The following is an 18,552-nucleotide window of genomic DNA, read 5'->3' as shown; positions in this document are numbered from 1 at the left end:
TATCCGTGGATTTTCTCGAGATTCTCCCATTTCGTCTCACATTCTAATTTCTCCAGTTCTTTCATAAGCATTCCATTTTATTAATTAACCGTTTTCTTTAGCTTTACAGAGCATAATCGGGGAGCGCATCTTACACCTCCCTAACTTCCCGTTTTTCATTCGCCTTAGGACATGTTAAGACTTATCTCACTCACACATGCAAAACATATATCTTGTTCATGCTTAGATAGTTCCACTTGGAGATTGACGACAAATCGTATGAACGATTTCATGGGGAGAGCTAATTTAAAGTACAATATGATTATGCCAGGTTTCTGTTACGTAGTGGTCATTGTTATTACTTGTTGCAAAAACCTGGCAACCCCAGTGGAAATATAAAAAAGGAAAAAATCTCTAAGAAGAAAAAAAAAGACTATAGTAAATAAAAATAAACAATAAAAAAACCGGAAAAGAAAATAAGAGAAAAGATAAAATTAAAGGAAGAGGGATATTGCAGTAGGGTTAAAGCACCGTGTCCTTGAGACGACTGTGTCAGAGCCCTTTTTCATCCGTTGAGATTGCATGCAGTGCGTGTACTAATAGATTTCTATATAAATATACCAAAAACATAGAGCTCAGGTGGTCATCATCTCAGTACATTTCGTACCTCCAAACATTGCGCTCTGCTTTGTACCTGGCTGCTACCATGGCGAGGCACACGCTGTCAGCGGTAAGTGAAAATGATGCTATTGGGTCATTTGTATCAATCAATTTAAAAGTAGGGCTTTAAGAAATGATCTAATTAAATATTAGCTTTTTTTCTAAGATTGAATATTGCGCAAATTATTTTCAAAAGACTTTCTGATTATTTTGAAAAGCACATATATGAGAATTTACATACTGCATGAGGGTAAGATAGCCCAAACGGGCAATGTTCCATTTTCTATTAGGGTACTTAGTGTTAGACCCAATTAGGACAAAGCAAGATGAGTTCGGGGACAGCAATATTTTTTTTTTTAATTTTATTTTAGAAAATCTGCCTTTTAAAAAGGTACAAATTTTCAGATTAATTGAGTGCGGTTCAATTTATATGCTAATTTTACCATTAGAGGACAGTGAATATTTCTTATCCAATAATTACTCGCTGTTTTAATTCCTCTCTAGAAATACTGTATTCGCTATAAATTAATGAATCTTATATCTGGGCAAGTACGTACGCAGGGGTGGATCCTGGGGGTCTGGAGTCCCCGAAGTCCTGACCTACCTGCACACTCAGCCTAATTTTAGGGGTAGTTTTACAAATTTTAATATAATTTATCCTCAGATAATACATAACACTATTATTTATTAAAAGTGTTTCGCTTCGGTCAGATTTTAGTTTTAATTAAGGCAAAGAAGTTCCTAAGGTAGAATGAATGGCATTTAAATTTATCTTCAGATTGAATTTGGACCCTTCCGAAATAAATTTCTACGTGTGTCCCTGTATCTGAGTAATTTGCGTTGTGTTCTGTGCATTTTATCCTTTATACTTGTATCATAACACATACAATGAGTATGAAGTGAGAAATTACTTTCACATTTTGTACACCTTGTCTCAAATTGTCTACTAACATAATCCAAGTGCAAACTTACCTAATTGAAGGCAATATAAGCAAGCTACTCGTACTATGATTAGACTCAATGTGTATTTCTGTGTATCTGTCTGTCTATGAATCCGTCTGTCTGCCTGTTTCATGATAATTTTCCTAAAAAAATTATCTGATTTTAATTGAACTTGAGTCTGAATCTAGTGTGCTGCTTTCCCCTTAGCTTTCAGAAATAAACAATGATTTCGGGTTGATTTCATCAAAATAAATCAACCCTGTCTTGGAAGTTGGAACATAGTGTGATAACAAAATCAATTTATTCCTCCTCGTTAGTTAAGTGGCGTGCCACGCGCTTCTTTGGTTCGATTCCCACTAGGAAAGCATGAAAACGTTCCCGATCCCATCTTAAACTGTAGTTTAACGACTTATATATCCTCAGTGCTGGAAGGGATACCTAAGCCCAATCCAACCAACTGAAACCAGTTTTCAATGTTAAGTCGAATAAAGATCTTCAGCTTTGGAGATATGATGTTAAGGTTCGTTTCATTTTCCAGAGACACAATCCTGAATATATACCGCAGAGTAGCGAGCTATTTGAACATGCTTTCCTTTAACTTGAAATGGTTCAAACTTGTTCAATATTGTCCTCAAGTCCTGCAACCTTAAGTTGATTCATTTTCAGACTACATAGAATGATGAAATTTTACACAGCGATGTAAATCTAGTGACAATACAATGCTCCATTGTTACTTTAATATATTTCTATGGTGGCCCAAAAGTAGGTATACAGCCCCGCATCGATCAAGTATAACATTCTAGCTGATAAGTTTATTTGCTTCGGCTAAGAGCAAATAATAAAGAAACTAAGTCTACCTGATGGATAGCAATAAGAAATGATATAAAAAGCAATGAGTTGATCAGTATGAGACTGTATACCTACTTTTGGGCCACCCTGTATATTTTATTAAGTATTAATATTGTTCTCTACTAACTATATCCTACTCCAATATGCAACCAAAAATTCTCTGAAGTTGGCAGATACGGTATAACATGAAGAAGATGATTGTAAATTATATTTTAGATTGTGAAAGTGCGGTAGATTTCAAGAATTGATTAGTGTGAGGATATCGCTAAACGAAAAAGTAAAATCTATATATATAAAAGAGAACGCACAAATCCTTTGTTCCCTCATCACGCTAATACGGCTGAACCAATTTCTTTCATTTTTGGGGGGTTATTAGGATTTGGACCCTAGATGGTTTTTATCATATCACTTTAATTTTTAATTACCAGTGTCTTGAGATAATTGACCATTCAAGTGTCCATAACGTACAAATCCTTTGTTAGTTCATCATAGGTAAAAATAAACGTATTTATATGCAACCCGCATGACCGTGTCACTCGGCGGGTTAACATAAATGACAGGCGATATAATGTTAACATTTACTGCAATCTACTATGGTTTTTATCATATCACTTGAAAGCGAAAAAGTAAAAATTATCTAAGTAACAAAGTTTATTGCGTTCTGGGGTGACCGCAGCGAAGCGGGGTGAACGCTGCTAGTATAAAATAAATATTTCTGACTAAATGCATGACTAAAATGAAAAACGGGGGGAGCACTCTCACTTACAATCAGTTTATAAGTACATGAGAGCTGTCCTCATGCATTTCTTTTTAGTCATGAGCTCCCTCGTATGCACCTTTGGCATTGGAGACCCGGGTTCGACTTCCTATGGGAGCTTATCTGGTTCGAATCCATGTTAAGCTGTAGGTCCATGTCGCATATATCCTCGGTAGAGGGGACACGGTGACTCATTGGTAAAGCGCTTACCTCTGGTGTGTAGGATCCCTGGTTCGTTTTCCGGCCAAGTAAGTTTGTGGTAGACCACATCGTGTACTTGGGTTTTCTCGGGATACTCCTATTTCCTCCCACATTCTCATTCCAACTTCTTTTCCATCATTATTCACTTGTATTTGTTATTCGTCTCCTTCAGTCTAAAGGGCATAACTGTGGGACGTTAAACTGAAAGATTCATTTTTCATTTTTTTTCATATAGTCTCGATGCTGAACATGGCACTAAACTGAATTCTTTATAGTCATGCTTAAATAGTCTTTTTAAAGTAATTTTCTTAAGAACAGAAATAATTTTTACTTTTTAGTAAAGTGTTTTTTTAACTTTCTGCAACGATTAATTTTTTAGGAGGTCGTTCTTTTTATAATATTTTATTTTATATAGCTAAACCGGGATATATTATGTCTAAACAAAATCCTGATTGCAATATATATATGCATTATGTGTTAAGATATGAAAGTAATAGTAAGTACAGTGAATCTCTTTCAATCGCTTATCTGCTTAACCGCTCATACTCCAAGAAATGTTATTTTTGTTAGCTGCGCTCGGTGCTCCACAACAATGTATGCTTCTTTGTTTAATAAATATGTTTGCAAAATACAATAGCGTACTGCACTTCGTTCAGTATTTTAGGCTCAATCGTATTTTTTTTTTCAATTTTGTATTTTTCTTCAATCAATACACTAAGTGTGTGATAGTCTATTGTGTTTTATTGAATATACAATATTTCGCTCAACTGACTGTAGCTAGAGAAACTTGTAGTTGACACTTCTGATAAGTTAAATTTATACAATGATAATATTGTAAGCCTTTTTTTGAACCATTATAGACATGCTAAACAATTTAGGAACTGTGAAATTGCTGATTTTCTTTTCCGTTTTCCGATCAGGACTCAGTCCCGTGGTGATCGATTAACTGGGAGTTTACTGTATATGCTTTGCTTATGAAAACATTGAAAATCTTTGAGAATTGCAGTATTACCGGTAACACTGTAGGCTTTATTATTCTTAATTTTGTCTCTTCTTATTTAAAAAATATTTTAAGAAATAAAGCAAACGAGAAGTAATTAATATTTATAAAAGATCTCACTAACAAGGAAAGCTATCCAACTCCTCGGCGACTATTGCATTGAAACTTGCACAAGTGGAAGAACATATTGAAAGATGGAAATATGCTTACACTTACGATTCGCAACATCATCGAACCGGAAGTACGTAGAATGATAGTTCCCCCATAGCCCCTGAAAGTTATGTACTCTCGTCATACACGCCAGAATGTGATACACTGGAACCTGTTTTCTCACGAAGACAAATATTGCAAACTCAAGATGATAACAGTCGGTGGTGATTGGGATCTCTAGTACGTCATTGATGCGAATCGATGTCAAATGGAACACGATAGACAATCGTAAGTTCCAAACGAACACGTTTACCCGGTGGAGAAAAGAGACCCCCAAAAAGCTTTCTATTATTATTATTATTATTATTAGTAGTAGTAGTAGTAGTAATAGTAATAGTAGTAGTAGTAGTAGTAGTAGTATGATTAGTAAAAATAATAATAATGAGAAGAAAAGACAACAGATGTTTTGTTAGGCCCGTTAAGTAACGAAGGACTTTGGGCAATCTTGAGTGTTCTCTAGCACTGCTTAGGGCTGTTCCGATAATCGAGTAATCGATAGCAATTCGATAAAATTTCAAAACCGTTTCATCGATTAAGAATTTTAATTTTATCGAACTTTCGAGACTCCCGAAATGTTCGAGACTCGAAATGATCGAGACTCCCGAAATGATCGAGACTCTCCAAATGATCGAAACTCTCGAAATGATCGAGACTCACGAAGTGTTCGAGACACTCGAAATGTAAGAAACATTAGACAACTTCGAGACACTCGAACTGTTCGAGAATCTCGAATTGTTTGAAAGCAGCAAATACAGAATATATCAATATGATCGCATTTGTCGAGTCGCTTGAATATTTAGAAAAGTTCGGCATTATCAGAGTGTTCGAAAGAAACGATGTGTTCGAGGTTATCGTAGTTGTATATAATATGTATTACCAGTGGCGTATTTACGATTTTGTTTCGGGAGGGGCTTTGCTAACTTTCGGGGGGGGGGCTTTGCCTGGAAATGTGAAAATTCTGCAAGATATTTCATTTACTTTACTATACTAAGTAAATTTTTGTGGGAGGGCTTAAGCCCGGAAACCACCCCCTAAATACGCCACTGTGTATTACATATATGTAGAGTGTTCATTTTAAAATTTCTCTCCTTAGCAATGTAGTGAAAGAAAAGTTTTTTCCCCACAGATCTGTACAAGGTTTAAGCAGTCTGTCAGAAGAGAGAAAGAGAAAAAGAAAACATGCATCACCCGAATGGAATTGGAATCCAAGACAACATTAGTCTATTAATAGTCACTTTGCCGATTGCGCCAATAACGGGGCAGGCAGAAAAATAATTTTACATATGATTTCGACAAATACAACTTTGCAATAACTTATCAGATGAAAAAAAGTTGTTTGACTAGTTTGGCTGCAAGAAGAAATCATTGGAGAGGTGAAGAAACCGAACTGTCCATCACTACTTTTGATAATACCCGAAACTTCGATAATACTCGAAATGTCGATAATACCCAAAACTTCGATAATACTCGAAATGTCGATAATACCCAAAACTTCGATAATACCCGAAATGTTGATAATACCCGAAACTTCGATAATACTCGAAATGTCGATAATACCCGAAACTTCGATAATACTCGAAATGTTGATAATACCCGAAACTTCGATAATACTCGAAATGTCGATAATACCCGACCCGAGACTTCGATAATACTCGAAATTTCGATAATACCTGAAACTTCGATAATACTCGAAATTTCGATAATACCCGAAGCTTCGATAATTTCAAATACTCGAACGGTTTCGAGTAACCGATGACAACTCGATAAATTTTCACTCCCGAAGTTCGATAGGTTCGATAGGTTATCGAACACCCTTCCACTGCTATAAAGGTTTTATAAATCACAACCAACCATACCCCACCGGGATTCGAATATGGGACCCTTGAATCGCTGGCTTGACGCCTCAACCCACACGAACACGAGGTCTGCAAAAAGAAGAAATAGTATAGGACAGGGTTTCTCAACTTGGGGATCGGGAAGATAAGCGAAAGAGAGAAATATAACTAGAATCTAATACTGGAAAATATTTTTAAATAATTATTATTTTGAATTTTGTTCTGATAGACAACTTTTACATATTTGTATACATAGTGTCAAGAACAAAGAAAAAATGTCTACTAAACATTTTGTACAGGTGCACAGTTGATTAAAACTCAATTTAAATGAAAGAGCTACGATATGAAACTAATGAGAGCTACATATCTAAATACCAGAAGAATGCAAATGCACTTTATGTTTTAATCATATGACCAAAAATTAAGGGAATCATGAAGTTTTAAAATTTTCAAACGTATCCTTTTTGAAACAGTATGACGGATAGGATTCGATATTTGTAATATGAATGAACGGTCCAAACTTGGTTTTAATCCATTCCTTTTAGGGAAGTTACTGTATCCACTATATACAAGAAATTAATTCTACTATTATAGAAATAAACGTATATAGTGAGATCTCTGCAATAGGTATATTAAAAATCCGACACTACCTTAAGCCAGAAATTATAAGGAGGTAGCCGGCAAGAAGATGTGATAATATGGGGTCGTGATCGTAATTAGGTTGAGAACCACTAGTATAGGATTATTATTATTATTATTATTATTATTATTATTATTATTATTATTATTATTATTATTATTATTATTATTATTATTATTATTATTATTATTAGTTCTTTGTCGTATTCTTCGTCTTATTGCCGACCTCATGTTCGTGTTGATTGAGGCGTCAAGCCAGCGACTCAAGGGTCCCGAATTCGAATCCCCGGCTGGGGTATGGTTGTTTGTGGATTTTAAAACCTTTATAGCAGTGCTAAAGAACACTCAAGAGTGCCCGAAGTCCTTCGTTACTTAACGGGCCTAACAATACATTTGTTGTCTTATTATTATTATTAGTTTTACTAATCATACTGCTCATATTAATAATACTAATCATACTACTCTTACTACTACTACTACTACTACTACTACTACTACTACTAATAATAATAATAATAATAATAATAATAATAATAATAATAATAACAGTTGATATTGCCATTTTTGCTTTGTGGTTTCAGCGTATTCCTTTTCTGCACCGGGTAAACGTGTTCCTTTGGAATTTACGATTGTCTATCGTGTTCCATTTGACATCGATTCACATCAATGACGTACTAGAGATCCCAATCACCACCGACTGTTATCATCTTGAGTTTGCAATATTTGTCTTCGTGAGAAAACAGGTTCCAGTGTATCACATTCTGGCGTGTATGACGAGAGTACATAACTTTCAGGGGCTATGGGGGAACGATCATTCTACTTCCGGTTCTACGACGTTGCGAATCGTAAGAGTAAGCATAATTCCATCTTTCCATCACAATTACGATCATTGAAATTAGACTACTCACAACTCTATGCACACAATCTCGAAAGTCGAAAAGACCGGCATGTGGTATGCTTTTTCATTTGTTACTTTGTTAAACAAAGATTAGAGCCAAAAGACGACAATCAATCACAGTCGATTTTTACTAATTGACCGAGATGACAGCAACGATGATTGGGACAAAGGGACTGTGGAAACTAAAAGTTGGAAAAAAAAAGAAGGTAAAATAGGTAGCATTAGGACTATGTGATAAGATATGAAGTGAAAATGGAAATAAAACAAGACTAGCCTTCGGCTAGCTGCGTACTCCTCCCCCAGACCCCCACGTTTGCTCGGTATACTGCCTCGCACCTCATACTTCAGCCTTTGATTTCCTTTGTTCCACGCAAAGAATACGTTTACGGTGTTGTTCTTTGGGAAAAATTTAAACCGCTTTCTCCCTTGTGGGAGCTAATTGTGTTCAAAAATGTATTTCAAATGGTTCAACTGTTTTTCCGTGACGATCAGACTGACAACCTCGAAGTCATTTTCACATACTGAAAAAAGAATGGAAATTCCTACCCCCTTCCCTTCTCTCGATAAGAGCGGAATTTCCGAAAATGCTCTGGCGGAATTTCGGGAATCGTTGTGATATACGAGTATAACCGCTTCTTTTGCATATATACCAATTTGCATATGCCTAACATGTCTCTAATCTTAAAAAGTTTCGAGATATAGCCATCAGTAGTAGTCCCCCCCGTATGTCCAGCCGAGTCAGCAAAATTTTCTCGATTCTGATTGGCTGAGAGAGGTCACGTGACGTTAGGCCCCGCCCACGCGGGAAATTCAAATTTTCAGGTCACGTGGTATGACGTCATGAGTTACCCTGCGGGGAAATCCCTCACTAATTTGTTCCCTTTTACGGGTAAGATGTGTGTTTCTGATTGGTTGACAGCTGTCACGTGATTTTAGACCCTGCGATATTTGAAATTCGTTCCCTTTTACGGGTAAGATGAGTGTTTATGATTGGCTGACAGAGGTCACGTGATCTTAGGCTCAGGGATTTTTTTTTTTAATTCGTTCCCTTTTATGGGTAAGATGAGTGGTTTGGTACCTTGAATTTGATTGGTTGATAGCGGTCACATGATCTTAGACCCTGGGATTTTGAAATTTGGGTATCCTCTTTGATGAGTACTTTGGTACTATGATACTGATTGGCTGATAGAGGTTACATGATCTTAGACCCGCTACACGGTGAACAGGTCACATGGTATGACGTCATGTTTTACCCTTGCGGGGAAATCCATCACTAATTCATTTCCTTTTACGGGTAAGATAAGTGCTTTGGTACCTTGATTCTGATTGGATGATAGAGATCACGTGATTTTAGATCCTAGGATTTTTGAAATTAGGGTGTCCTTTCTGATGTATACTTTGGTACCTCGATTCTGATTGGCCGACAGAGGTCACATGATCTTAGACCTGCCACACGGTGAACAGATTACATGGGAATACCCCTCACTCATTTGTTTCCTTTTACAGGTAAGATGAATGTTTTGGTACATCAATTTTGATTGGTTGATAGAAGTCACATGATCTTACCCCCCCCCAGTCCATGAGGGAAATACAGAGCGATATGACGGCGATCCATCCTAGACCGGGATCTTAGAATTTAGTTCCCTTTTTATGGTTATGCGTAAAGTTCCCATGAAGGGTTCAACCTCCTCCTTAAATAACCCTTTTTTGGTATCATGATATTGTACTGAAGTTTACATTAAATATTATCGTTCTCTTTGGCAGATAAGATGATTACCAGCTTTCTTACCTTGATGGAGATCCTGTCCTTGAATTAGTAGCCTATGTCTCTGGAAGTAACAATGGTGAAAGAGGGTTGTCGCTTGTAGATTTCTTATAACACATTGTTGTGAGTTTAAGCGATTTTTTAAACGCTCAGTAAGCGCTTCAATTATGGAAACAGTGTTGCCAGATTTTTTTTTACCGAAACTGCTCCGATTCTTTTCGAAACGGTTCCGCAGAGTGCAAGAAATTTTAAACTAAAAATTTTTTCGAACTAAAAAAAAATTGTAACTAAAAAATTTTAAACAAAAATTTTCAAACAAAAAATTTTCGAACTAAAAATTTTGAAACAAAAAAGTTTCAAACAAAAAATTTTCGAACCCAAAAAAAAATTTCGAACTAAAAAAATTGAAACAAAATTTTGTCGAACTAAAACATTTTTTAAAAACAAAAGTTTCGAACTAAAGATGTAAATCACATCTAAAAATTTTCAAATCAAACTTTTTATCGAACTAAACTTTTAAAATTTTCGAACTAGAAATTTAAACCAAGTTTTAGAAAAATCCTAAGAAATGTTTCTCCAGGAATCGAACTCAGGTCTTTCAAACCAAAGATGTGTATGCTAACCGCTTAAATGAATTCGGTTTTAATCGATCTTGGTGGGTTTCGAACCATGGTCCTTGAAAAGGATACACATATACTTTAAGAAAATAAATCTGACAGTGTAACGCTTCTCAAATCAAACTTTTTATCGAACTAAACTTTTAAAATTTTCGAACTAGAAATTTAAACCAAGTTTTAGAAAAATCCTAAGAAATGTTTCTCCAGGAATCGAACTCAGGTCTTTCAAACCAAAGATGTGTATGCTAACCGCTTAAATGAATTCGGTTTTAATCGATCTTGGTGGGTTTCGAACCATGGTCCTTGAAAAGGATACACATATACTTTAAGAAAATAAATCTGACAGTGTAACGCTTCTCAAATCAAACTTTTTATCGAACTAAACTTTTAAAATTTTCGAACTAGAAATTTAAACCAAGTTTAAGAAAAAATCCTAAGAAATGTTTCTCCAGGAATCGAACTCAGGTCTTTCAAACCAAAGATGTGTATGCTAACCGCTTAGCTATGAATGAATTCGGATTTAATCATGCTTGGTGGGTTTCGAACCATGGTCCTTGAAAAGGATACACTTATACTTTAAGAAAATAAATCTGACAGTGTAACGCTTCCGTTCGTGGATTAAAATAAAATGCTGATAGACTTCTTTGTGTGACGACATAGAAGCACATATGATTGAAAAATGCAAACGTCAACGGATCGCATTACTTTTTGTTTTACTACGAACGTGTCAGCATGATTCATGGAAAAAAAGCAAACATTGACATTCTCGTATGGAATATGAGGAAAATGAAATGTCGTCACAGTTACGACAAGTAGTGACATGATCCTGGCAGAAGGGAATTGGCATCGGAATTGCGATACTAGATGTTGTAACTATTGAGAAACGTGAATGACGTCACGATCGATTGTTACACATCGTTTTGGTTCGTGATTCATGACAAAAGCAGCGAGCGTTTTGATTGGTTCGTTGTGATGTCATTTTATAAATTTCCTCGTTTCTGATTGGTTGACGGTGACGTCGTTTTCACAGCGACCTAAATAAAAATCTAAATTTCATTTTTCAAATCCTACACCGCTCTCAACTATCGTGTGAGAAGGTCTGTTCTTGAAAAGTGTCTTTATTTAAGAAGCTTTACTACACCGACTTTTTGTTCATTGAATTTGAGGTAAGTTCAGTGAGATTTTATTTTTCACACAAGATTCGAAAAATCATTTTTATTTTATATTTGTGGGGGTGGATCACGAATACACTGTTTTACTTTTAGTACGAAATATTTAGACTATGAAGAAATTAGTGGAATGGGAAAGTGGGAGTACGAATCAGGAACCCCCACACATTAAAAGTAAGCACGAGAAAATGATATGTTTAGCGTCCCTTCAGCGAGCACCCGTCGGGAATTGAACATGGTCAGAAAATGTGTGCGCTTAGTTTTGAAAAGAATGCATTACAAAATTTCAGAAACTATGCCTGAGAATAATATGGTTCGATTCCCTTTGAAAGCATTAGCGGCCCCTTCAGCTTAACGTGATATTCGAGCAATCAGCCGAGATTGAACCTGGGCCAGAGGCGTGTACGTCAACCATTTAGCTTAGTTTTGAAAAGAATGTATGATAACGCATGAGAATATTAAATTTCAGAAAAGGCTTGACAGCGATCCGATGTGAAAAGCAAACCCCACCGAGGATTGAACCAGAGCCTTCCACGTTAGAAGCATGTACGCTAACCGCTTAAATAAAAAAGAGTGCATGAATATTTGGTTAAAAGATTTACGCTATACAGATTTTGTTTTGACAATTACGTATGTGTAACGTTAATGGTTGGTGAATCTCTTCAACTTGCAAACGCATCATTTAAAGGTCGTTGTGAGTAGAAAAAATGCTTACGCGTACTTTGTCTCATCTCAGTACTGTTGAAACATTCATTCATGCATTCTATTTATCACTATAGAATGGTAGGTCAGTTACATGCTGATGTAAGGGGTCTCGAGTTTGACAGCAATAAAACACACATTTCAGTAACATAATTATTTTTTAAAAAACTTTGATTTCTAGTACATGTGCTTTCATAATGAGATTCTGAACGTCACCGCCAGGAATCAAACTCAGGACCTTTACATGAATTACTTAGTTAATTATTTATCATGAATGTTATGATTTCCTGGGCTAAGCGGTTAGCATACGTGCCTTTGGCGTGGGAGATCCGGGTTCGATTCCCGGCGGGAGCTCATGTGGTTAGGATTCCACGTTAATCAGTAGGTCCACGTCTCATATACCCTCGCTGCTGAAAGGGACGCTAAACTAAAAAATCAAAAAATCAACTCAAATTCACGCTGCTCAATTCCTTTTTTCCCATTACATATTTGTTTTACCGTACCTGTTTGTTTGTTTTCATTTTTAATCATGGCCGAATCGGGTTTTACTGTTTGTAATGAAATCACTCGTCATTATAGACGATTTATGTACGTTTATGTATTATGAGGTGTACGTCAACCATTTAGCTTAGTTTTGAAAAGAATGTATGATAACGCGTGAGAATATTAAATTACAGAAAAGGCTTGACATGCCCCGACGTGGAAAGCAAACCCACCGAGGCTTGAACCAGGACCTTCCACGTCCGAACCATGTACGCTAACCGCTTAGTCACAATAATAAAAAAAAATACGCTATACAGATTTTGTTTCGACAATTACGTATGTGTATCGTTAATGTTTGATGAATCTCCTCAACTTGCAAACGCATCATTTAAAGGTCGTTGTGAGTAGAAAAAATGCTTACGCGTACTTTGGCACATCTCAGCACTGATGAAACATTCATTCATGCATTCTTTTTATCACTATAGAATGGTAGGTCAGTTACATGCTGATGTAATGCTCTCGAGTTTGACAGCAATAAAACACTCATTTCAGTAACATAATTATTAAAAAAAAAAAAACTTTGATTTCTAGTACACGTGCTTTCATAATGAGATTCTGAACGCCACCGACAGGGAATCAAACTTAGGACCTTTACATGAGTTGCTTAGTTAAGAATTTATCATGAATGTTATGATTTCCTGTTTATCAGGTGATTAAGATTTTTTCTTTCTTCTTTTCTTTTGTAGTAAATTCACGCTGCTCAATTCCTTTTTTCCCATTACATATTTGTTTTACCGTACCTGTTTGTTTGTTTTCTCCTTTTATTAACATGGCCGAATCGGGTTTTACTGTTCGCAATGAAATCACTCGTCATTATAGACGATTTAACATTGAGGGCAGAATGCTCGAAATTCAATTCAACGCACCGCCCGTAGGAACCGATATCATACAGTATGTACATAATAGTTTCCTAGCAATGCTGGACCATTTGTTAGCCAATGTCGACGATGAGGCGATGGTTGGTTTATCTGTAATATCGCCACGCAATACCAATAAACCGTTTTGGGTGAGTTTTCGCCAAGCACGAAACTTGACACTGGAAACGATGTGGGCCTCCTTTGAAAGAGTGTTACAAAGTAACAATGCATTTCTCCTGCACGAGCCATTCACCGTTCATTTTCATCGTGTGGATATTCCACGTGGCTATGGCGGTTTGCGGCAAGGAATACTTCAAAACGAAGAATTATTACGTTGCAAGCGAGGGATTGTACGTGTAAAAAATCAAGATTCAAGGTGCCTGGCGTACGCCCTTGTTATTGCTATTGGTCTGAGAAAATACAAGAATGTAGATGTAAAACGACATAAGCAGTATCAACATCAATCGAAATGTATTGTGGACAATGAAGTCGATGCGCTATGTTCAAATGCAGGAGTGAATTTGGATCATGGTGCCAGTGTAAATGAAATACGACAATTCCAGGCATACCTCAAAGAATATAAAATTACAGTGTATACTAGTTTCACAGGCCGTGATATCATGTACGAGGGGCCCAACGACGAAAATCGCACTCCCATAAATTTGATTTGTTTGGCTGGACACTTTGACATCATTCAATCCTTAACTGCTTGTTTTGCAACCAAGTTCTACTGTGAAGCGTGCCATAAAAAGTATAGTAAACGCAATGAACATGTGAAAAATTGTCCTGTAACGTGCTCCAAATGTTTACAGAGACCTCTATGCGACAAGAACCAAACGCCAATATTATGCAAAGACTGCAATCGTCAATTTTACGGCGAAGAATGTTTTAACAATCATCGTAATATTGTATATCATCAAGGGGAACCTGTATGCAAAATGGTGAAGCAATGTACTAGATGCTACAGAGTATATTCTTTTGTGCATACAGGACAACGACTTCATGATTGTAATGAGATCTTTTGCAATGTTTGTAAGAAGATTGTTCCAGGATCCCATCAATGTTTTATGCTTCCTGATCGACAATGCTTGAAACCTGGTGTTCCTTCACTCATGCACGCAAAGAAAGCCTTGTTGATATTCTATGATATAGAATCTATGCAGGACACGAATATTGGCGATAATACGTATGTACACATTCCAAATTTATTGGTTGCAGAACAAGTATGTTATGCATGTGTTGAAAACAATAATATCCAGCAGTCTTGCAGTACGTGTGGTCAGCGCCAGCATATTTTCCAAGGAGAGGATCCAGTTTATAATTTTCTCCAGTACTTGCGGGAACGTCGTCCCAATATAAATAGGATTTTCTGTGTCGCGCACAACGCTAAGGGATACGATGGACATTTCATCGTAAAGACCATGGTAGAACAATGCCAATGGAGACCTGACGTCATATTAAATGGGACCAAGATACTGAGTTTAACGTTGAATAATCTGACGTTCATTGACTCGTTGAACTTCCTACCTATGGCATTAAGTAAATTGTCAAAAGCGTTCAATTTACCCACAACCAAAGGCTACTTCCCGCATTTCTTCAACACCAAGGAGAATCAATCATATATTGGACCACTTCCAGAAACAAAGTATTATGGTGCAGATGAAATGGCCGTTGAAGACAGAAACAAGTTCATGCAGTGGTACAACGATCATCGTAATGATACGTTTGATTTCCAGAAAGAAATTCTCAAGTATTGTATTCAAGATGTCAATGTACTGCGACAAGCATGCGTTTCGTTTATGACGTCATTTGAAACAGAAACCAAAGTGAATCCCTTCTTGGAGACGATCACGATTGCCAGTGCTTCCAATTTAGTATTCCGCCGGAATTTCCTTAAACCCAACACCATTGGAATTCTACCGGCACATGGCTATCGATGGAGAAGTACCCAATCGATCGCTGCAATGCAATGGCTGGCCTACATTGAAAAAACCGAAGAAAAACAAATCTTACATGCGGCCCGACAAAAAGAAGTGTTTATTGCGGGATTCCATGTTGATGGTTACTACCAAGATCCTGAGACGTTAGAGGAGCACGTCTACGAGTATGCCGGCTGCTTTTACCACGGGTGTAAAGTATGTTTTACTACAGGCCGTAATCAGCCCATCTACAGCAATCCAGAAGACACCATGGAATTCCGTTATGAACGAACGCAAAGAAAAAATGCAAGACTGCGTGAATTGGGGTATATTGTACATGAAATGTGGGAGTGCGAATTTAATCAGTTCTTAAAACAAAATCCTGCAATGACGACGTATCTGAAAAATCACCCGTACATGAACCGCAGACCATTAAATCCAAGAGATAGTTTTTTTGGAGGAAGGACCAATTGCGTGAAATTGTACCACCAAGTCGACGAAAAAGCGGGGGAAGTAATAAAATATTTCGATATTGTCTCGCTTTATCCTTACATCAATAAGTGTGCTAAATACCCTGTAGGGCATCCACGAATTTATCTACAGGGTGATGAAAATATACCACCAATAAATAAAGTCAATGGTCTAATCAAAATGACGATATTACCAAGTCAACATCTTTATCATGGTCTCCTGCCTTACCGATGCAACAAGAAACTACTCTTTCCACTGTGTGCTGCGTGTGCCGAAGAAATGAACCCAGACCCTACAGCAACGTGTACGCACAACGATCAGGAGCGATGCCTCACTGGAACATGGGTATCATATGAAATCCAGAAAGCAATAGAATTAGGATATCAACCAGTGGAAATTTTTGAAATTTGGGATTATGACATTGAACAATATGATCCCATCACGAAAACAGGTGGCTTGTTCACGGAATATATCAATACGTTTTTGAAATCAAAAATGGAAGCGTCTGGCTGGCCTAGTTCCTGTGTGACCGAAGAAGACAAATCAAAATTCATACAAACCGTCCTGGAGCGTGAAGGTATTGCATTGGATCAGACCAAAATTGAAAATAATCCTGCACGAAGAAGTTTATCTAAGCTTTGTGTGAACTCTCTATGGGGAAAGCTTTGCCAAAGATCAAACTTTAGCCAGACCACAATTATTGACCGGCCGGAAGAATTTTATGAAAAACTCACTTCCCCCGACATTAAACTCCATCAAATTGTACCCATCAATGATACGATGTTGTATGCGTTCTGGGAGTACAATGAACATGTGCCTGTTCAAAACCGAAACACCAATGTCGTGTTAGGTGCATTTACAACATGTCAGGCACGCCTGGAACTGTACAAGTACCTGGAAATGTTGCAGGAACGTGTTTTATATTTCGACACGGATTCTGTGATATTTACGGAGAAGCCCGGGGAGCCAACCATTGAACCTTCAACGTACTTGGGATGCTTATCGAATGAGATGGAGTCTTACGGACCACGAGCATACATCAAAACATTTGTCAGTGGAGGACCAAAAAATTACAGCCTAGAAATATACAATCCGGATACCAACGTCACCAGTTACATATGCAAAATTAGAGGATTTACATTAAATTACAATGCAGGACAACAATTAAATTTCAATACGCTAAAAGAAATGATTACAAATCAATGCCGTGGACAAGTCACCATCACTATCCCCCATAAGATATGCAGGACCAAAGACCATACCATCGTCACACGCAAAGAAGAAAAAATGTACAGTATCCAGTACACAAAACGTCGATTTAAAGAATTCAATTCTTATGATACGGTTCCGTACGGGTACGTTAAAAAACAGAAGATGGAACTGGAAAAAGAAGATGAAGAAGAAAAAACTGTAAATACCCAATAAGGCCGCCATTTCTTTTTTCCTTTTCCTTTTCTTTTTCCCTCCTTAACCACAAAGCAGCAACACCAAGAAGAAGAAACTGAAGTACCCACAAGAGTTCATAAACCATCAACAACACCATCAGTGGAAGAAATGCAGAATCTCGTACCCAAGGGGGAACCTTGACCATAAAGGTGCAACACCAAGAAAAATGCAGTACCCAGAAGAGTTCATAAACATCCATCAGTGAAAAAAAATGCAGTCATCCTGTACCCGAGGAGGAAGATGAACCTAAACAGATCCATCATTTACGAGTAAGTTTTATTTCTCTCTTATCAATATTGACTCATTTTTATTGTTTCAGGAAAAAAAGAGAATTCATAAAGTAATCCGTCGTTTCTTCTTTTTCTTTACAGGATACGTCTACAACATTCGAAGATGATGACGCGTCCAACATATTCATTAACTCGATCCTGTATTTATTATGTTAATAAACATGTATGAGAAGAGCACATACTTTTCGTTAAAATACAAGTTGAAAAAAATATGTTTTATTATTTCTTGAAACCCTGAACACTTGTTTTCAAATCATGGTAATCTTGAAAATTTAAGGTGAAAAATATATCCAAGATTTGGTTTACATGATTTTGTTCGAAAAAATAATTAAAGAATTTTTTTAGTGTCCAAAATTTGATTTTTAATTTAGTTCGAAAAAATTTGGATTTGAAAATTTTTAGATGTGGTTTACAACTTTAGTTCGAAACTTGTTTTTAAAAATTGGTTCGAAATTTTTTTAAAAATTTTTAGTTCGAAAAATTTTGATCTGAAAATTTAGTTCGAAAGTTTTTAGTTTAAAATTTTTTGTTCAAAAAAAATTGTTTAAATTTTTAGTTCGAAAATTTTTTGTAATTTTTGTTTCAAAATTTTTAGTTCGAAAATTTTGTTTGAAATTTTTTTTGGTTCGAAAATTTTTAGTTTTGAAATTTTTTTAGTTCGAAAAATTTTTAGTTTGAAAATTCTTGCACTCTGCGGAACCGTTTCGAAAAGAATCGGAGCAGTTTAGGTAAGAAAAATCTGGCAACACTGTTTCCATTAATGAAGCGCTTACTGAGCGTTTAAAAAATCGCTTAAACTCACA

At 36.5% G+C, this 18,552-nt stretch overlaps 1 protein-coding gene across 1 annotated transcript in view; it reads left to right on the top strand.

Moving 5' to 3' along the window:
- The first annotated feature begins 551 nt into the window (after nucleotides 1-551).
- The window catches only part of LOC145666402 (uncharacterized), a 33,762-nt gene continuing 15,761 nt past the window's right edge, over nucleotides 552-18,552 (top strand). The window contains exon 1 of the mRNA XM_081733614.1: nucleotides 552-709. Coding sequence (XP_081589740.1) covers nucleotides 686-709 — 24 coding nt within the window. The 5' untranslated portion in view covers nucleotides 552-685. The remainder of the gene's footprint in view (nucleotides 710-18,552) is intronic.

This window comes from Thermobia domestica, chromosome 1 (assembly GCF_964235325.1).
Source record: "Thermobia domestica chromosome 1, izTheDome1.hap1.1, whole genome shotgun sequence".
NCBI classification, from domain to species: domain Eukaryota; kingdom Metazoa; phylum Arthropoda; class Insecta; order Zygentoma; family Lepismatidae; genus Thermobia; species Thermobia domestica.
The sequence above is the reverse complement of the archived record's forward strand: the minus strand, read 5'-3'. Positions and strand labels throughout refer to the sequence as shown.